The sequence below is a fragment of the Oncorhynchus keta genome, unplaced genomic scaffold (genome assembly GCF_023373465.1).
Source record: "Oncorhynchus keta strain PuntledgeMale-10-30-2019 unplaced genomic scaffold, Oket_V2 Un_contig_28100_pilon_pilon, whole genome shotgun sequence".
In the NCBI taxonomy this organism is placed as follows: Eukaryota; Metazoa; Chordata; class Actinopteri; order Salmoniformes; family Salmonidae; genus Oncorhynchus; species Oncorhynchus keta.
In genome coordinates, this window is record NW_026285855.1 from 19,455 (window position 1) to 37,399 (window position 17,945).

The window sequence follows — 17,945 nt, forward strand, 5'->3', positions numbered from 1 at the left end:
GTAAAAAAAAAAGACAGAAGTAAAAGATAAATCACAAGCGGTAGTTGATTACTCTCGTCTAGATGGTCACGTCTGACGACACTGAGGCGGAAGCCGGAAGAAAAACAACAACCGGTTTGTTTCATATTCTGAGCTTCTTCTTTTTTTTCAAAGAGCACTACTATATACAATGGACGTGGTGGTGAGTAGATAACAATACACTCAAATATAACATTTATAATGTTTCGAAGGTGGACGTATGTTTTTTTTTTTTGTCTGCTCAGTTCAGTGGTTCTGAACAAAGCAGCAGTTTCCTTGCCCGGTGGAAGCAGTCTAATCGATACGTTTCAACATTATATGTGAAATAGCTAGAATGGTGATATGCAGCGACCATGTTGGTGCTAGCAGTTTCCATCAATGAATATGTATAGAGATGCATGTTCAGGCATGATGTAGAATAAACCAGAATCTGGGTTTACGAAGGAGTCAGTTGAATATTGCGATTATCCTTTAAGCCCAGGAAACAGCCATTCAACTTGCCATTCACACATTTTTCAAACTTAATCATGTTAAAATATGTTCGGTACCGACCAAAGAATTGAGTTAAACTGAACAACTATATTCATTACAACTGTTCCTGGCCGGCATGTGCTTAGAAAAAAAATGTTAAAGTAAATATATATATTAAAGTTTAAAATATATATACGCACACTAAAGAAAGCTACATATAAACATGCTTTGTCTGGAAATAATTGTAGTGACAAATCCACTTCTGTTTTCTTCTCTCTCAGGAGACCAAACTCACAGGGTCCCCTGGGCCCAAAGGTATCCATGGAGACCAAGTAATGCAGACCCTGAGGGGGGTGAAGCAGGAGGACTGTGGGCCCCTAACAACACCCCTAACAACGTACCTGAGTTTTGCTCATGTGAAAACAGAAGAAGAGGAGGAAGAGATATGGGGTGTGGCTCACCCAAGTACAGGTGCTCTTGCCTTCTCTCTCTTTGTGATTTGTTTATTTACAACTTGCCGTTATTTAAATCTTGTGTGTTTCCTTCAGGGTTCTTCAACGTCAAGAAAGAGGAAGAGGAAGAAGCCATAATATATCCTATACAGCCTAGTGAGTACAGCATCACAGAGGAGTCATAGTATATCCTATACAGACTAGTGAGTACAGCATCACAGAGGAGTCATAGTATATCCTATACAGCATCACAGAGGAGTCATAGTATATCCTATACAGCATCACAGAGGAGCCATAATATATCCTATACAGCCTAGTGAGTACAGCATCACAGAGGAGTCATAGTATATCCTATACAGCATCACAGAGGAGCCATAGTATATCCTATACAGACTAGTGAGTACAGCATCACAGAGGAGTCATAGTATATCCTATACAGACTAGTGAGTACAGCATCACAGAGGAGTCATAGTATATCCTATACAGACTAGTGAGTACAGCATCACAGAGGAGTCATAGTATATCCTATACAGCATCACAGAGGAGTCATAGTATATCCTATACAGCATCACAGAGGAGCCATAGTATATCCTATACAGCATCACAGAGGAGCCATAGTATATCCTATACAGCATCACAGAGGAGCCATAGTATATCCTATACAGCATCACAGAGGAGTCATAGTATATCCTATACAGCATCACAGAGGAGCCATAGTATATCCTATACAGCATCACAGAGGAGTCATAGTATATCCTATACAGACTAGTGAGTACAGCATCACAGAGGAGCCATAGTATATCCTGTACAGCATCACATAGGAGCCATAGTATATCCTATACAGCATCACAGAGGAGCCATAATATATCCTATACAGCATCACAGAGGAGCCATAGTATATCCTATACAGCACCACAGAGGAGTCATAGTATATCCTATACAGACTAGTGAGTACAGCATCACAGAGGAGTCATAGTATATCCTATACAGACTAGTGAGTACAGCATCACAGAGGAGTCATAGTATATCCTATACAGACTAGTGAGTACAGCATCACAGAGGAGTCATAGTATATCCTATACAGCATCACAGAGGAGCCATAGTATATCCTATACAGCATCACAGAGGAGTCATAGTATATCCTATACAGCATCACAGAGGAGTCATAGTATATCCTATACAGCATCACAGAGGAGCCATAGTATATCCTATACAGCATCACATAGGAGTCATAGTATATCCTATACAGCATCACAGAGGAGCCATAGTATATCCTATACAACATCACAGAGGAGTCATAGTATATCCTATACAGACTAGTGAGTACAGCATCACAGAGGAGTCATAGTATATCCTATACAGCATCACAGAGGAGTCATAGTATATCCTATACAGCATCACAGAGGAGCCATAGTATATCCTATACAGCATCACAGAGGAGCCATAATATATCCTATACAGCATCACAGAGGAGCCATAGTATATCCTGTACAGCATCACATAGGAGCCATAGTATATCCTATACAGCATCACAGAGGAGCCATAATATATCCTATACAGCATCACAGAGGAGCCATAGTATATCCTATACAGCACCACAGAGGAGTCATAGTATATCCTATACAGACTAGTGAGTACAGCATCACAGAGGAGTCATAGTATATCCTATACAGCCTAGTGAGTACAGCATCACAGAGGAGTCATAGTATATCCTATACAGACTAGTGAGTACAGCATCACAGAGGAGTCATAGTATATCCTATACAGCATCACAGAGGAGCCATAGTATATCCTATACAGCATCACAGAGGAGTCATAGTATATCCTATACAGCATCACAGAGGAGTCATAGTATATCCTATACAGCATCACAGAGGAGCCATAGTATATCCTATACAGCATCACATAGAGTCATAGTATATCCTATACAGCATCACAGAGGAGCCATAGTATATCCTATACAACATCACAGAGGAGTCATAGTATATCCTATACAGACTAGTGAGTACAGCATCACAGAGGAGTCATAGTATATCCTATACAGCATCACAGAGGAGTCATAGTATATCCTATACAGCATCACAGAGGAGCCATAGTATATCCTATACAGCATCACAGAGGAGCCATAATATATCCTATACAGCATCACAGAGGAGTCATAGTATATCCTATACAGCATCACAGAGGAGCCATAGTATATCCTATACAGCATCACAGAGGAGCCATAGTATATCCTATACAGCATCACAGAGGAGTCATAGTATATCCTATACAGACTAGTGAGTACAGCATCACAGAGGAGCCATAGTATATCCTATACAGACTAGTGAGTACAACATCACAGAGGAGCCATAGTATATCCTATACAGACTAGTGAGTACAGCATCACAGAGGAGCCATAGTATATCCTATACAGACTAGTGAGTACAGCATCACAGAGGAGCCATAGTATATCCTATACAGACTAGTGAGTACAGCATCACAGAGGAGCCATAGTATATCCTATACAGACTAGTGAGTACAGCATCACAGAGGAGCCATAGTATATCCTATACAGACTAGTGAGTACAGCATCACAGAGGAGCCATAGTATATCCTATACAGACTAGTGAGTACAGCATCACAGAGGAGCCATAGTATATCCTATACAGACTAGTGAGTACAGCATCACAGAGGAGCCATAGTATATCCTATACAGACTAGTGAGTACAACATCACAGAGGAGCCATAGTATATCCTATACAACATCACAGAGGAGTCATAGTATATCCTATACAACATCACAGAGGAGTCATAGTATATCCTATACAGCATCACAGAGGAGCCATAGTATATCCTATACAGCATCACAGAGGAGCCATAGTATATCCTATACAGCATCACAGAGGAGTCATAGTATATCCTATACAACATCACAGAGGAGTCATAGTATATCCTATACAGCATCACAGAGGAGTCATAGTATATCCTATACAGCATCACAGAGGAGCCATAGTATATCCTATACAGCATCACAGAGGAGCCATAGTATATCCTATACAGCATCACAGAGGAGCCATAGTATATCCTATACAGCATCACAGAGGAGCCATAGTATATCCTATACAGCATCACAGAGGAGCCATAGTATATCCTATACAGCATCACAGAGGAGCCATAATATATCCTATACAGACTAGTGAGTACAGCATCACAGAGGAGCCATAATATATCCTATACAGCATCACAGAGGAGCTACCATGGCGTTACTAAGCCTCTTATCTGACCTGAGATTTCTCTGTTCCCTCAGATGACAACCCAAGCCCTACTTCTGACCTTACCAGCCACAGTTCTGACGACTCCAGCCCTGACAATGGCCCTAGAGCCACCCCTGACAATGGCCCTAGAGCCACCCCTGACAAGAACAACCCCCACCATAATAGCGACCCCAGGTCTGGCCCTGCCGGTGGAGGGGCATCGGACAAGGACCCTGCATCCAGAGAGGAAGACGAGGAGGGAGAGGAGAGGAGCCCCCAGATCTCAGCAAACCCAGGGACTAAGCCCAACAAGACCAAAGGCGGTCGTCAGAGACCGTTCCCCTGCTCTCGGTGTGGGAAGCGTTTATCCACCACTGTTAGCTTAGACAAACACCAGGTCATCCACACCCGACTGAGACCGTACCCCTGCTCCGTACCGGCCTGCGCCAAGAGGTTCTGCTCACCAGCCGAGCTGAAGAGACACACACTCACACACACAGGTTTCTTTAACTTTGGTTCCTTTCGAAAGTATTCAGTATTCGGGTTCTCAACCAATCTGGTCAATAAATATATATATATATATTTTTAAATATTTTTGTCACAAGTTCTGTCCACTTTTTTTGGGGGTTGAATTGTTTTAAGGTCGTTCTAGTGAACCTTTTCTAAAGGCATTCAATCATCAGACAATCAAGTTCAATACGTTGTGTGTTTTGTGTTCTCACCCAATACAGGAGAGAGACCCTTCCCCTGTCCAGACTGTGACAAGAGCTTCACCATACTGGCTGCTTTAAAGACCCACCAGAGAACACACACTGGAGAGAGACCTTACGTCTGTGAGGTGTGTGGGAAGGTTGGTTCTGTTTATTAAATCTCTAAAGACCCACCAGAGAACACACACAGGAGAGAGACCCTACGTCTGTGAGGGTGTGGGAAGGTTGGTTCTGTTTATTAAATCTTTAAAGACCCACCAGAGAACACACACTGGAGAGAGACCCTACGTCTGTGAGGTGTGTGGGAAGGTTGGTTCTGTTTATTAAATCTCTAAAGACCCACCAGAGAACACACACAGGAGAGAGACCGTACGTCTGTGAGGTGTGTGGGAAGGTTGGTTCTGTTTATTAAATCTCTAAAGACCCACCAGAGAACACACACAGGAGAGAGACCGTACGTCTGTGAGGTGTGTGGGAAGGTTGGTTCTGTTTATTAAATCTCTAAAGACCCACCAGAGAACACACACAGGAGAGAGACCTTACGTCTGTGAGGTGTGTGGGAAGGTTGGTTCTGTTTATTAAATCTCTAAAGACCCACCAGAGAACACACACAGGAGAGAGACCTTACGTCTGTGAGGTGTGTGGGAAGGTTGATTATTTTTATTAAATCTCTTTTACTGATGGTTTGCTTTTACTTTTTGTCATTTGATTGTTTTTACTGTAAAGAGTGTTGCACATTTAAAATACATTTTGTAGTAATTTATAGTTTTTTATGGACAGTGATAGTCTGAATGTATAGGGGAGACAGATACAGAGAGAGAGGATTCGTACCCATGTCGCCAGGTGTATAAACTGAGTGTACAAAACAGTGTGAACACCTGCTCTTTCCATGACAGACTGACCAGGTGAATCCAGGTGAAAGCTATGATCCCTTATTGATGTCTCTTGTTAAATCCACTTCAATCAGTGTAGATGAAGGAGAGGAGACGGTTTAAAGAAGGATTGTTAAGCCTCGAGACAAAATATTTAAGTGCCTTTGAACGGAGTATTGAGGTAGGTGCCAGGTAGGTGCCAGGTAGATGCCAGGTAGGTGCCAGGTAGGTGCCAGGTGCCAGGTAGATGCCAGGTACACCGGTTTGAGTGTGTCAAGATACCGCAACGCTGCTGGGTTTTTCACGCTCAACAATTTCCTGTTGAACCACCCAAAGCACATTCAACCAACATGACACAACTGTGGGAAGCATTAGAGTCAACATGGGCCAGCATCCCTGTGGAACTCTTATTGTAGAGGCCACGCCCCCAAGGAAGTGAGGCTGTTCTAAGGGCAACTCAATATTAGCAAGACGTTCCTAATGTTTTGTGCACTCAGTGTAAATACTCCAGACTAAAGAGTGTTGTGATTTTAAATGCACTTTAAATTTGATTTGATTTTTAAGGGCTTCGCCCAAACGGGGAACCTGAAATCCCACGAGCGCAGGCACACCGGAGAGAGACCGTTCTCCTGCTCCTTCTGTGGGAAGACCTTTGTAGAGTCTGGCCATCTGAAGAAGCACCAGCGTATCCATACAGGAGAGAAGCCGTACCACTGCAGCAGCTGCCCCATGAAGTTCCCTTCCTCCAGCGAGCTCAGGTAACTCAGGGCCTGTAGTCATAATCCGTCTGAGTAGGAGTGCTGATTTAGGATCCGTTTTTGTCTTTTAGATTAAAATGACTGGATCGAGGGATCTGATCCTAGATCAGCTCTCCTATTGGATCTGTTCTGAACAACTTCACATGTACAAGGGGACCTGATCCTAGATCAGCTCTCCTATTGGATCTGATCCTAGATCAGCTCTCCTATTGGATCTGAACAACATCACATGTACAAGGGGACCTGATCCTAGATCAGCTCTCCTATTGGATCTGAACAGCATCACATGTACAAGGGGACCTGATCCTAGATCAGCTCTCCTATTGGATCTGAACAACATCACATGTACAAGGGGACCTGATCCTAGATCAGCTCTCATATTGGATCTGAACAGCATCACATGAACAAGGGGACCTGATCCTAGATCAGCTCTCCTATTGGATCTGATCCTAGATCAGCTCTCCTATTGGATCTGAACAACATCACATGAACAAGGGGATCTGATCCTAGATCAGCTCTCCTATTGGATCTGATCCTAGATCAGCACTCCTATTGGATCTGAACAACATCGCATGTACAAGATGACCTGATCCTAGATCAGCTCTCCTATTGGATCTGAACAACATCACATGTACAAGGGGACCTGATCCTAGATCAGCTCTCCTATTGGATCTGAACAACATCACATGTACAAGGGGACCTGATCCTAGATCAGCTCTCCTATTGGATCTGAACAACATCATAAGTACAGGGGATCTGATCCTAGATCAGCTCTCCTACTTTGAGATGCTTTATGAGTATGGGCCCATGTGTTACTCACCTGATAACGTAATAACCACCGGACATTGTAACAAGTTACTACGTTTTTATCTGGAGAAAGTTATTATTAAGTCATCTGTTTGTTTTATTACGACATCCGTTATGTCGTCATTTATTTCATTAAACTGTATTTTCTGTTGTTATGATTCAATGTTGTCATGTCTTTAAAAAAAAAAATGTTTTAACTGTCACAAACCAAGTTCCTGTTGTGGGATATTCAAGTGAACTAGAACTACTAGTACTTAACCAGTCAATGTCCCGTTGTGGGATATTCAAGTGAACTTGAACTACTAGTACTTAACCAGTCAATGTCCCGTTGTGGGATATTCAAGTGAACTTGAACTACTGGTTCATGTATTATCTGTTGCTCCAGGGTCCATGAGAAGATCCACAGCCAGGAGAAACCTCACAGCTGTTCCTACTGCGACAAGGCATTCAAACAGCTGTCCAACCTCAAGCTCCACCAGAGAATACACTCTGACCAGAAGCCTTACGCCTGCTCCTACTGCGACAAGACCTTCCGTGCTCAGGGGACCTTAAAGGTACAATATAGTTGTGGATTTTATTTCAGTTACACAACATAATACTTGCTATTTACTATATACTGAAATTCTTACTAATTAATACAATTTATATTGTGTATTTTTTTTTTTACTTTGAAGGTGCACCTGAGGACTCACACAGGAGAGAGGCCTTACCCCTGCTCCGACTGTGACAAGCGTTTCATCACGTCCTCAGAGTTGAAGGTGCACCAGAGGATTCACACGGGAGAGAAGCCCTTCTACTGCTACGACTGTGGGAAGAGTTACTATCAGCTGAAGCAGCTGAAGGAACATATGAAGTTCAACCCGGACCACAGCACCACACGTAGCGGACTCAGTAACATAGAGGACGAGGACAAGCTCTACTCAGTAACATAGAGGACGAGGACCAGCTCTACTCAGTAACATAGAGGACGAGGACAAGCTCTACTCAGTAAAATAGAGGACGAGGACCAGCTCTACTCAGTAACATAGAGGACCAGCTCTACTCAGTAACATAGAGGACGAGGACCAGCTCTACTCAGTAACATAGAGGACGAGGACCAGCTCTACTCAGTAACATAGAGGACGAGGACCAGCTCTACTCAGTAACATAGAGGACGAGGACAAGCTCTACTCAGTAAAATAGAGGACGAGGACCAGCTCTACTCAGTAACATAGAGGACCAGCTCTACTCAGTAACATAGAGGACGAGGACCAGCTCTACTCAGTAACATAGAGGACCAGCTCTACTCAGTAACATAGAGGACGAGGACCAGCTCTACTCAGTAACATAGAGGACCAGCTCTACTCAGTAACATAGAGGACCAGCTCTACTCAGTAACATAGAGGACCAGCTCTACTCTACGTCACATGATGATGTAACGATGTCTTGATTTATTTTTTATTTTAGTTGGCTAGAAACAGACATTACATTTTATTTAATTGTTTTATTTTATTTAACTAGGCAAGTCAGTTAATACATTTTTATTTATAATGACGGCCCACCCCGGCCAAACCTGGACGACGCTGGGCCAATTGTGTGCCGCACTGTAGGACTCCCAGTCACGGCCGGATGTGATACAGCCTGGATTCAAACCAGGGACTGTAGTAACGCCTCTAGCACTGAAATGCAGTGCCTTAGACCGCTGTGCCACTCAGAAGCCCCCTCAAAAAATATATATATATATTTATCATCCTCGGGGATGCCATCGATGCCACATCATTGGAAAGAGAGATAGAACATTACTTTGCTAGCACTCTACTCGTTCCGTGATGACGTCACAGTGGTGATGTCAACATGTCTATTAGAATGTTCTGTCATTGTTCTGAGCAGACACAAGGTCAACGCTCTGTTTTAGATGTCGACAAAATGGTCATTTTGATTTAAATGTTTTTATTTTTTACTTTTTAGGTTGTTTGGAAACTGACATTACATGAAAGACACCTTTTACTACGTTTCAGTTACAGTTTTTATGTGTGTGAAGTCATCCTGTATAAACCAAAAAAGAATGATAGCTGTTTAGTTTTTGATACAATTTTATAAATGCCGACAGATAATTTGTACGTCGACATGATGGGATATTTTTGTGTCGGTCAAATTATTTATGCGAGAAATGGCGCTGGAAACGCCTTGTGTGCAAATATTGATATAATTAATACCCGTCATATCGAAGTAAATGTGGAGTCACTCACGCGATGACGCGGTGTGTGGTCCTCCCTACGACTCGTCCGGAAAGCAAGCAGTTTATTAGGCTACAGATGAAATACGTAGAAATCATGAATTTCACAGGGTGGTGAAAGTGCACGGTGATCTTGATGCTCCTTTCCAATAAATGTCGAGGGTCTTATTCTGGTGATATGATAATCGATGATTGATTGCCTTTTGACAAAACAAAATATTCTGTCTCTTTATCCATAATCTCATACTTTATTGTAGACTAACCTACCCAAAATCTCTCTGTGAGCTGCTGGATCGAGAGCACGTACCAAAACCAGACTAGGAACATTTGCTATTTAATATAATAATAATATATGCCATTTAGCTGACGCTTTTATCCAAAGCGACTTACAGTCATGTGTGCATACATTCTAACAGTTTCTGTGACAAAACTATCCGTAGTGTTGAAAATGCAACGGAAACACATTGAAAAAATGTATTCGGTACATGAAAACTTAAGTGGGAAAAGTACATGTTGCGTTCCCTACGTCATCACGCACTGATTTTTTCTCGCAACAATTCAGTTTGGTGGAAACACCACTGGAGGGAATATGCACATATTTTATGTATGCTGATTCTAGAATATTCGCATGGAAATCTGTCGCCAATTGGATGGAAACCTAGTTTATGATGTGAATTGTTTCTCTTGGACAAATCTGTTGGCAATCATGTTTGTGTAAAGGTTACCGTTAAACCATATTTGTCAATAGAGTATAATTAATCAATGAAGATAAGTCATGAAACGAAACAACATCTTTCACTTTATCTGTTAAAGTAGTGTATTTAGTAACTACAGCCATGTTTTGGAGGGGGGTTACACACCTCAAAACCAGTGGAGGCTGGTGGGAGGAGCTATAGGAAGACTGGGTCATTGTAATGTCTGAAATGGAACGATATCAAACAATACATATGTAAACCACGTTTGGCTCCATTCCATGTCAATCCTTTCCAGCCATTACAACGAGCCCGTCCTCCTATAGATCCTCCCACCAGCCTCCACTGCTCAATAGAGTGGCTTTGCTCCGCCTCCAGTTCCAATGCCAGATCTGCTTTTTAAAGGCTTCAAAGCATTTGAAGACGTGACAATGTGGAAAACTGTTATGACCAGACGTTAGCATGTGCTTTGAGCTCAGCTACAAAATAAAGACAGAAATCAGATGTTATGCTACCAGACGTTAGCATGTGCTTTGAGCTCAGCTACAAAATAAAGACAGAAATCAGATGTTATGCTACCAGACGTTAGCATGTGCTTTGAGCTCAGCTACAAAATAAAGACAGAAATCAGATGTTATGCTACCAGACGTTAGCATGTGCTTTGAACTCAGCGACAAAATAAATACAGAAATCAGATGTTATGCTACCAGACGTTAGCATGTGCTTTGAGCTCAGCTACAAAATAAATACAGAAATCAGATGTTACGCTACCAGACGTTAGCATGTGCTTTGAACTCAGCGACAAAATAAATACAGAAATCAGATGTTATGCTACCAGACGTTAGCATGTGCTTTTAGCTCAGCTACAAAATAAAGACAGAAATCAGATGTTATGCTACCAGACGTTAGCATGTGCTTTGAGCTCAGCTACAAAATAAAGACACATATCAGATCAGAGTGCAACAACTGACCATGTTTATTTTCATCATCCATTAATTTCAGATCCAAACCAAACATTGCTCCATACACTTCATGTTATAGTGAGCACATTTTGCTGTCGGAAAAAAACCCAAAAAAGATAACCATCACCTGTTGCACAATCCATCCAACTGAACACTTTGAGAGAACAAAAACTAGGCTTACAAACGACATCTGGCGTATGAATATAAACATCTAAAATATATAATTACAAGTCACATACTTATGTGACATTTTGATGTCCTTCTGACACAACAACATTCCCTCATCCAGACAGAGCTTTACCAGCCGGTGTTATGAGACACAACAACATTCCCTCATCCAGACAGAGCTTTACCAGCCGGTGTTATGAGACACAACAACCTTCCCTCATCCAAGAGAGAGCTTTACCAGCCGGTGTTATGAGACACAACAACATTCCCTCATCCAGACAGAGCTTTACCAGCCGGTGTTATGAGACACAACAACCTTCCCTCATCCAGACAGAGCTTTACCAGCCGGTGTTATGAGACACAACAACCTTCCCTCATCCAGACAGAGCTTTACCAGCCGGTGTTATGAGACACAACAACATTCCCTCATCCAGACAGAGCTTTACCAGCCGGTGTTATGAGACACAACAACATTCCCTCATCCAGACAGAGCTTTACCAGCCGGTGTTATGAGACACAACAACAATCCCTCATCCAGACAGAGCTTTACCAGCCGGTGTTATGAGACACAACAACATTCCCTCATCCAGACAGAGCTTTACCAGCCGGTGTTATGAGACACAACAACATTCCCTCATCCAGACAGAGCTTTACCAGCCGGTGTTATGGGACACAACAACATTCCCTCATCCAGACAGAGCTTTACCAGCCGGTGTTATGGGACACAACAACATTCCCTCATCCAGACAGAGCTTTACCAGCCGGTGTTATGAGACACAACAACATTCCCTCATCCAGACAGAGCTTTACCAGCCGGTGTTATGAGACACAACAACATTCCCTCATCCAGACAGAGCTTTACCAGCCGGTGTTATGAGACACAACAACATTCCCTCATCCAGACAGAGCTTTACCAGCCGGTGTTATGAGACACAACAACATTCCCTCATCCAGACAGAGCTTTACCAGCCGGTGTTATGAGACACAACAACATTCCTCATCCAGACAGAGCTTTACCAGCCGGTGTTATGAGACACAACAACATTCCCTCATCCAGACAGAGCTTTACCAGCCGGTGTTATGAGACACAACAACATTTCCTCATCCAGACAGAGCTTTACCAGCCGGTATTATGAGACACAACAACATTCCCTCATCCAGACAGAGCTTTACCAGCCGGTGTTATGAGACACACAACAACATTCCCTCATCCAGACAGAGCTTTACCAGCCGGTGTTATGAGACACAACAACATTCCCTCATCCAGACAGAGCTTTACCAGCCGGTGTTATGAGACACAACAACATTCCCTCATCCAGACAGAGCTTTACCAGCCGGTGTTATGAGACACAACAACATTCCCTCATCCAGACAGAGCTTTACCAGCCGGTGTTATGGGACACAACAACATTCCCTCATCCAGACAGAGCTTTACCAGCCGGTGTTATGAGACACAACAACATTCCCTCATCCAGACAGAGCTTTACCAGCCGGTGTTATGAGACACAACAGCATTCCCTCATCCAGACAGAGCTTTACCAGCCGGTGTTATGAGACACAACAACATTCCCTCATCCAGACAGAGCTTTACCAGCCGGTGTTATGAGACACAACAACATTCCCTCATCCAGACAGAGCTTTACCAGCCGGTGTTATGAGACCGTGACGTTGTGTTTCTATAATTAGGGCCCTGTGTTTTGACCTGGATTTGTACTTTTATTTCAAGCTTTTAATCAAACTGTCCCCTTTAATTTTTTGATGTCAGCTGGTCCAGCCCCGTCCTCCTGCACCACACTGAGATGATTGCTTTCATTTGGAATCTAATTCTCATTTCTGGAATTAAAATCCAGGTGATTTGACTTGATTAACCTGGAGAGCTACCCTTCTTTAACCCAACCCTGTTCCTGGAGAGCTACCCTTCTTTAACCCAACCCTGTTCCTAGAGAGCTACCCTTCTGTAACCCAACCCTGTTCCTGGAGAGCTACCCTTCTGTAACCCAACCCTGTTCCTGGAGAGCTACCCTTCTGTAACCCAACCCTGTTCCTAGAGAGCTACCCTTCTGTAACCCAACCCTGTTCCTGGAGAGCTACCCTTCTGTAACCCAAACCTGTTCCTGGAGAGCTACCCTTCTGTAACCCAACCCTGTTCCTAGAGAGCTACCCTTCTGTAACCCAACCCTGTTCCTAGAGAGCTACCCTTCTGTAACCCAACCCTGTTCCTGGAGAGCTACCCTTCTTTAACCCAACCCTGTTCCTAGAGAGCTACCCTTCTGTAACCCAACCCTGTTCCTGGAGAGCTACCCTTCTGTAACCCAACCCTGTTCCTAGAGAGCTACCCTTCTGTAACCCAACCCTGTTCCTGGAGAGCTACCCTTCTGTAACCCAACCCTGTTCCTGGAGAGCTACCCTTCTGTAACCCAACCCTGTTCCTGGAGAGCTACAGAGCCTTCTGTAACCCAACCCTGTTCCTGGAGAGCTACCCTCCTGTCCCGTAGTTGTAACTACCCTGCTAGTTCCACCATTGGGGTTGAGTGAAACCCTCCAGGATATCCTACATTATTCTATATGTACTTCTATGACTCCACCATCACTGCTGCTGTGTGTGGCCTGGTGTTTCTGTAGGCTCTTTAGCCAGGCAAAGCCTTTTCCACAGACAGGGCATGTGTATGGTTTCTCTCCAGTGTGGGTGCTCCGGTGGGCTTTGTGGCTGCGCAGGTCCGAGAACCTCTTCCCACAGTCGGCGCACTGGTAGGGCTTCTCTCCAGAGCGATTCTGCCGGTGAACCTTTAAACCCCACGACGTGCTGAATGATTTCTTACAGTGAGCACACTGGTATGGTTTGTCTCCTGTGTGAGCCTTCTGATGCACCTGAGACAGAAACATAGAATTACATATTAGAACTTTATTTTACAGGATCTCTTGTGTTTAGAAACGCATCGTTCATCAAAATTGAAACAACAGGGCCGCCACGTTCAGTAGCCGAAAAGTTGTTGAACTTTGCGGAATAGAAATGCCATGAATAGAGCCGACGTGATTCCGTATGCTACATGTCAGAGAGGCATGTTTGTTCTAGATAGACTATTTCTATCTGAACGTTTCATGGACAATAGGTTTTCTATTGTACGTGGTTATTTGGAGACACCATCGAAATGGAATGAACGGAACGGGCTAGGAACCTCCAACCCGGGCAATTTGACTGGCAAACTGAACCGTTCGTCCACCCATTATGACATCATTGACTTGGAACGGGGAGGTGCGTTCTATTCGTTCTATTTCAATGGGAGAGACAGCTACTGACGTTCTATTTCACCCATTATGACATCATTGACTTGGAACGGGGAGGTGCGTTTTATTCGTTCTATTTCAATGGGAGAGACAGCTACTGACGTTCTATTTCACCCATTATGACATCATTGACTTGGAACGGGGAGGTGCGTTCTATTCGTTCTATTTCAATGGGAGAGACAGCTACTGAGCCAAGTCTGGCAACTGCATGTCAGCGTGATTGTTCGGTTAGATTACTTGTTAGATATTACTGCAAGGTCGGAACTTGAAGCACAATCATTTCGCTACACTCGCATTAACATCTGCTAACCATGTGTATGTGACAAATACAATTTGATTTGATATCTGTAGAAACATTTGTGGTCAATACGCACATCCTTAACAAAACGTACAGACGTAGTGTGAGAGTGATTCTATTTTACACACCTTAAGATAGGCCGCACTGGGAAGCTCTTCCCACACTCAGAGCAGTAGTAGTAGTCCACTCCGGCCAGAACTCTCAGCGCTCTCTTCCGCCCCATCGCTGACATCACCACCCCACTACCTTCCTTCCTCCCCGTCTCCGCCCCATCCCCGACGACGTCGGGCCCTCCACGGCATGCAGCCGCTGGTGTGTCCGGAGCAGTCGGACCTTGGTGAAGCCCTTCCCACACGCGGGCAGTAGTGAGGCTTCTCTCCGCTGTGGGTTCTCTGGTGCTCTTTGAGGTGCTGGAGTCTCAGGAAGCTCCGGTCGCACTGAGAACAGTGGTGGGTCCTCTCTGCTGTGTGAACCAAGAGGTGCTTTTTTGAGGTAGCGGGCGGTGTCGAAGGTCTTGCCGCAGTCATGGCAGTAGTGAGACGGCTCACCGGTGGTGGTGTGGATTATTCTGGACTGGTGGATTCTGCGGTGCGCGTTCAGTATCCCAGGGCTGACAAAACTCCTCCCACAGTCGGGGCAGTACAGAGGGGAGTGGTGGGGTTCCTGGGGCTGTTTCTTTGGTCGCATCTGTTGTTCTTCTTCTTCTGATACGGAGGGACTCTTCCCACTGACAGGCCACTGGTTGCACTTTCCATCTGCGTCAAGGAAATAAAGAGTTCTGGGTTTAAATCTGAAGAAACAGTACCATGTTACGGTTCGTACTAGCAAACACTCAATATTGGTCTGCGTCCCAATTGGCACCTTATTCCCTTTATAGGGCAGTACTTTTGACCAAGGCCTGTAGGGCTCTACAGGGAATAGGGTGCCATTTTGGGACGTACCCATTATCTGTACATACCAGAAAAAATAAAAACCTCTATAGCCTCTTCTTCTTTTTTGACCGTAAAACCACCCTCCTCTTCTTCTTCTTTAACTTCAAGAGCTTTGTCCTTCTCTTCTTCCTCTACTTTGACCATGAAAGTGTGATCTTCCTCTTCTTCTTTAACTTGTAGAGAAATATCCTCTTCCTCCTCTTCTTCTTCTTTAACACGTAGAGATATCCTCTTCCTCCTCCTCTTCTTCAACTTGCAGAGAAATATCCTCTTCCTCCTCTTCTTTTTTAACTTGTAGAACGCTATCCTCTTCCTCCTCCTCTTCTTCTTCTTCTTCAACTTGCAGAGAAATATCCTCTTCCTCCTCTTCTTCTTTAACACATAGAGAGATATCCTCTTCCTCCTCCTCTTCTTCTTCTTCAACTTGCAGAGAAATATCCTCTTCCTCCTCTTCTTCTTTAACTTGTAGAAAGCTATCCTCTTCTTCTTTAACTTGTAGAAAGCTATCCTCTTCCTCCTCTTCTTCTTTAACTTGTAGAAAGCTATCCTCTTCCTCCTCCTCTTCTTCTTCTTCTTCAACTTGCAGAGAAATATCCTCTTCCTCTTCTTGTTTGATGATGATGTTCAGGTCTGAGTTTGCCAGCAGTCTACAAGTTCGAGCTTCACTAGTCTATAACTGTATTCAGGGTCCTTCGTGTTGGTATATGTGGGGTGGTAGTAATTTATAAGTGTAGAGAGTATCCATGATGACTATGGGTTTAGGTTCAATGTAGCACAATATAGAGTTAGTTCACTCACTGATCGCTCTTTTTAGAGCCCGATGTAGCCAGTTTGCTCTGGGTAACCAGTATGCTCAGCTTAGATGACATTAACCATGTGATTCTTTGAGCTTCCGTCTTAAGTCACACACGCTGCAATCGTAGACATGTACTATGATAATTACTACATACGTGGTGTGACAGACGACTTTCCATGAACAATAATAAACAGGAAACAGATTCTACGAAAGGACAAAACAATCGAACTTTGAACTGGAAGAGCATTAGCACATTGTTTTTTTAGCTCATGAGTACGTCACCGCGCGGCTCACGTGACCAGAGTGTGAGTTTTGCCGCGTTCACAGCAACTGGAATCTCGCAACTAGGTAGTCGGAAAGCTCCGACATCAGTGTGTTCAAAACAACGGGAACTCGGAAAATAAATGAGGCCCGAGGGGGAAATGTATTTGAACAGTCATCCAACTCGAGAACTCGGGCCTCTTTCTAGAGCTTCGACTTTCCGACCTGAAGATCACTAACGACGATATATAAATTCGTATTTCCCCGAGTTCCCAGTTGTTTTGAACGCATCATTTTCCCACCGCGAGTCTGTGGGTGTATTCATTACGCCGATTCCGCTTCAAAAGCTGATCGTCTGTTGCAAAACGTTTAGCAACGGAAACCTTTCACTCAAACGGAAAACGTTTTTGCAACAAAAATAAATAAATATTAATAGGTCCCTCCCCGTCGGCTCTGTTTGCTTCCGCGTAATGAATATACCCCTGGCAAGAAAGAAGTGAGATGAGAAGCTGTTTAGCCTGACTGCTCCGCGAAATGTCGACTTGTCTTATTAGCTAGCTAGCATAATCAAAACTAACTTTGGAAAAGCATCTATTCGGCAGTGATGTGATTTTCCAGCTTGGTTGCAACGGCCGTTATTCCCGAGGTAGGAAACTAAAGATGACAAATGTTGTTTTTTAATACCAAACGGTGAGCTAACGTTAGCGCAATTATGTGGGAGTTTGCCACTGACTGGCTTTAACTAGTTAGCGGCTAACGTTAGATACAGTGATTTGGTCAAGAATCAGCTAACTAAAATAATGATTGTTTTTATTGAATGGCTAGACATAATACAGAGTCCCTGTATGAACCTCTTTCCCTAGGAACATGTTTCCTCTCCCGTCGGTTTGAAGTTGGGATCTGAGTTGGTTGGCCAGACGCATTTGTTGCAGTGTTCATTTGAGCAACTTCCTGTTTACTACAACTCATTTAGCGTCAAACTGTATGTCTGTCAAAAGGTCAGGTACTAACT

The 17,945-nt window shown here is 43.7% G+C and overlaps 2 protein-coding genes and 1 long non-coding RNA gene across 7 annotated transcripts; 1 reads left to right on the plus strand and 2 right to left on the minus strand.

The window, feature by feature from the left end:
• The first annotated feature begins 27 nt into the window (after positions 1 to 27).
• On the plus strand, positions 28 to 9,310 carry LOC127923060 (zinc finger protein OZF-like). 5 transcript variants are annotated; one of them, XM_052506991.1, is made up of 8 exons: positions 28 to 114; positions 771 to 960; positions 1,038 to 1,097; positions 4,231 to 4,677; positions 4,909 to 5,027; positions 6,324 to 6,517; positions 7,710 to 7,878; positions 7,999 to 9,310. In XM_052506991.1, the coding sequence occupies exons 2-8, from the start codon at positions 825 to 827 to the stop codon at positions 8,254 to 8,256; spliced, it is 1,383 nt and encodes a 460-aa protein (XP_052362951.1). In that variant the 5' UTR covers positions 28 to 114; positions 771 to 824; the 3' UTR covers positions 8,257 to 9,310. The 5 variants fall into 5 exon arrangements, with proteins under 5 accessions (XP_052362951.1, XP_052362949.1, XP_052362950.1 ...); XM_052506989.1 differs by having other exon boundaries at positions 33 to 181; XM_052506990.1 differs by having other exon boundaries at positions 33 to 181; positions 4,909 to 5,015.
• Positions 9,311 to 11,189: 1,879 nt separating this feature from the next.
• On the minus strand, positions 11,190 to 12,295 carry LOC127923061 (uncharacterized). The gene is made up of 2 exons (XR_008113167.1): positions 12,094 to 12,295; positions 11,190 to 11,729 (listed from the first exon to the last, which is right to left on the minus strand). It is a non-coding gene; the product is annotated as an uncharacterized LOC127923061 (long non-coding RNA).
• A 2,880-nt stretch (positions 12,296 to 15,175) lies between these two features.
• On the minus strand, positions 15,176 to 16,524 carry LOC127923059 (zinc finger protein 135-like). Its single transcript, XM_052506988.1, has 2 exons — positions 15,903 to 16,524; positions 15,176 to 15,699 (listed from the first exon to the last, which is right to left on the minus strand). The coding sequence occupies exons 1-2, from the start codon at positions 16,018 to 16,020 to the stop codon at positions 15,176 to 15,178; spliced, it is 642 nt and encodes a 213-aa protein (XP_052362948.1). The 5' UTR covers positions 16,021 to 16,524.
• Positions 16,525 to 17,945: the final 1,421 nt, after the last annotated feature.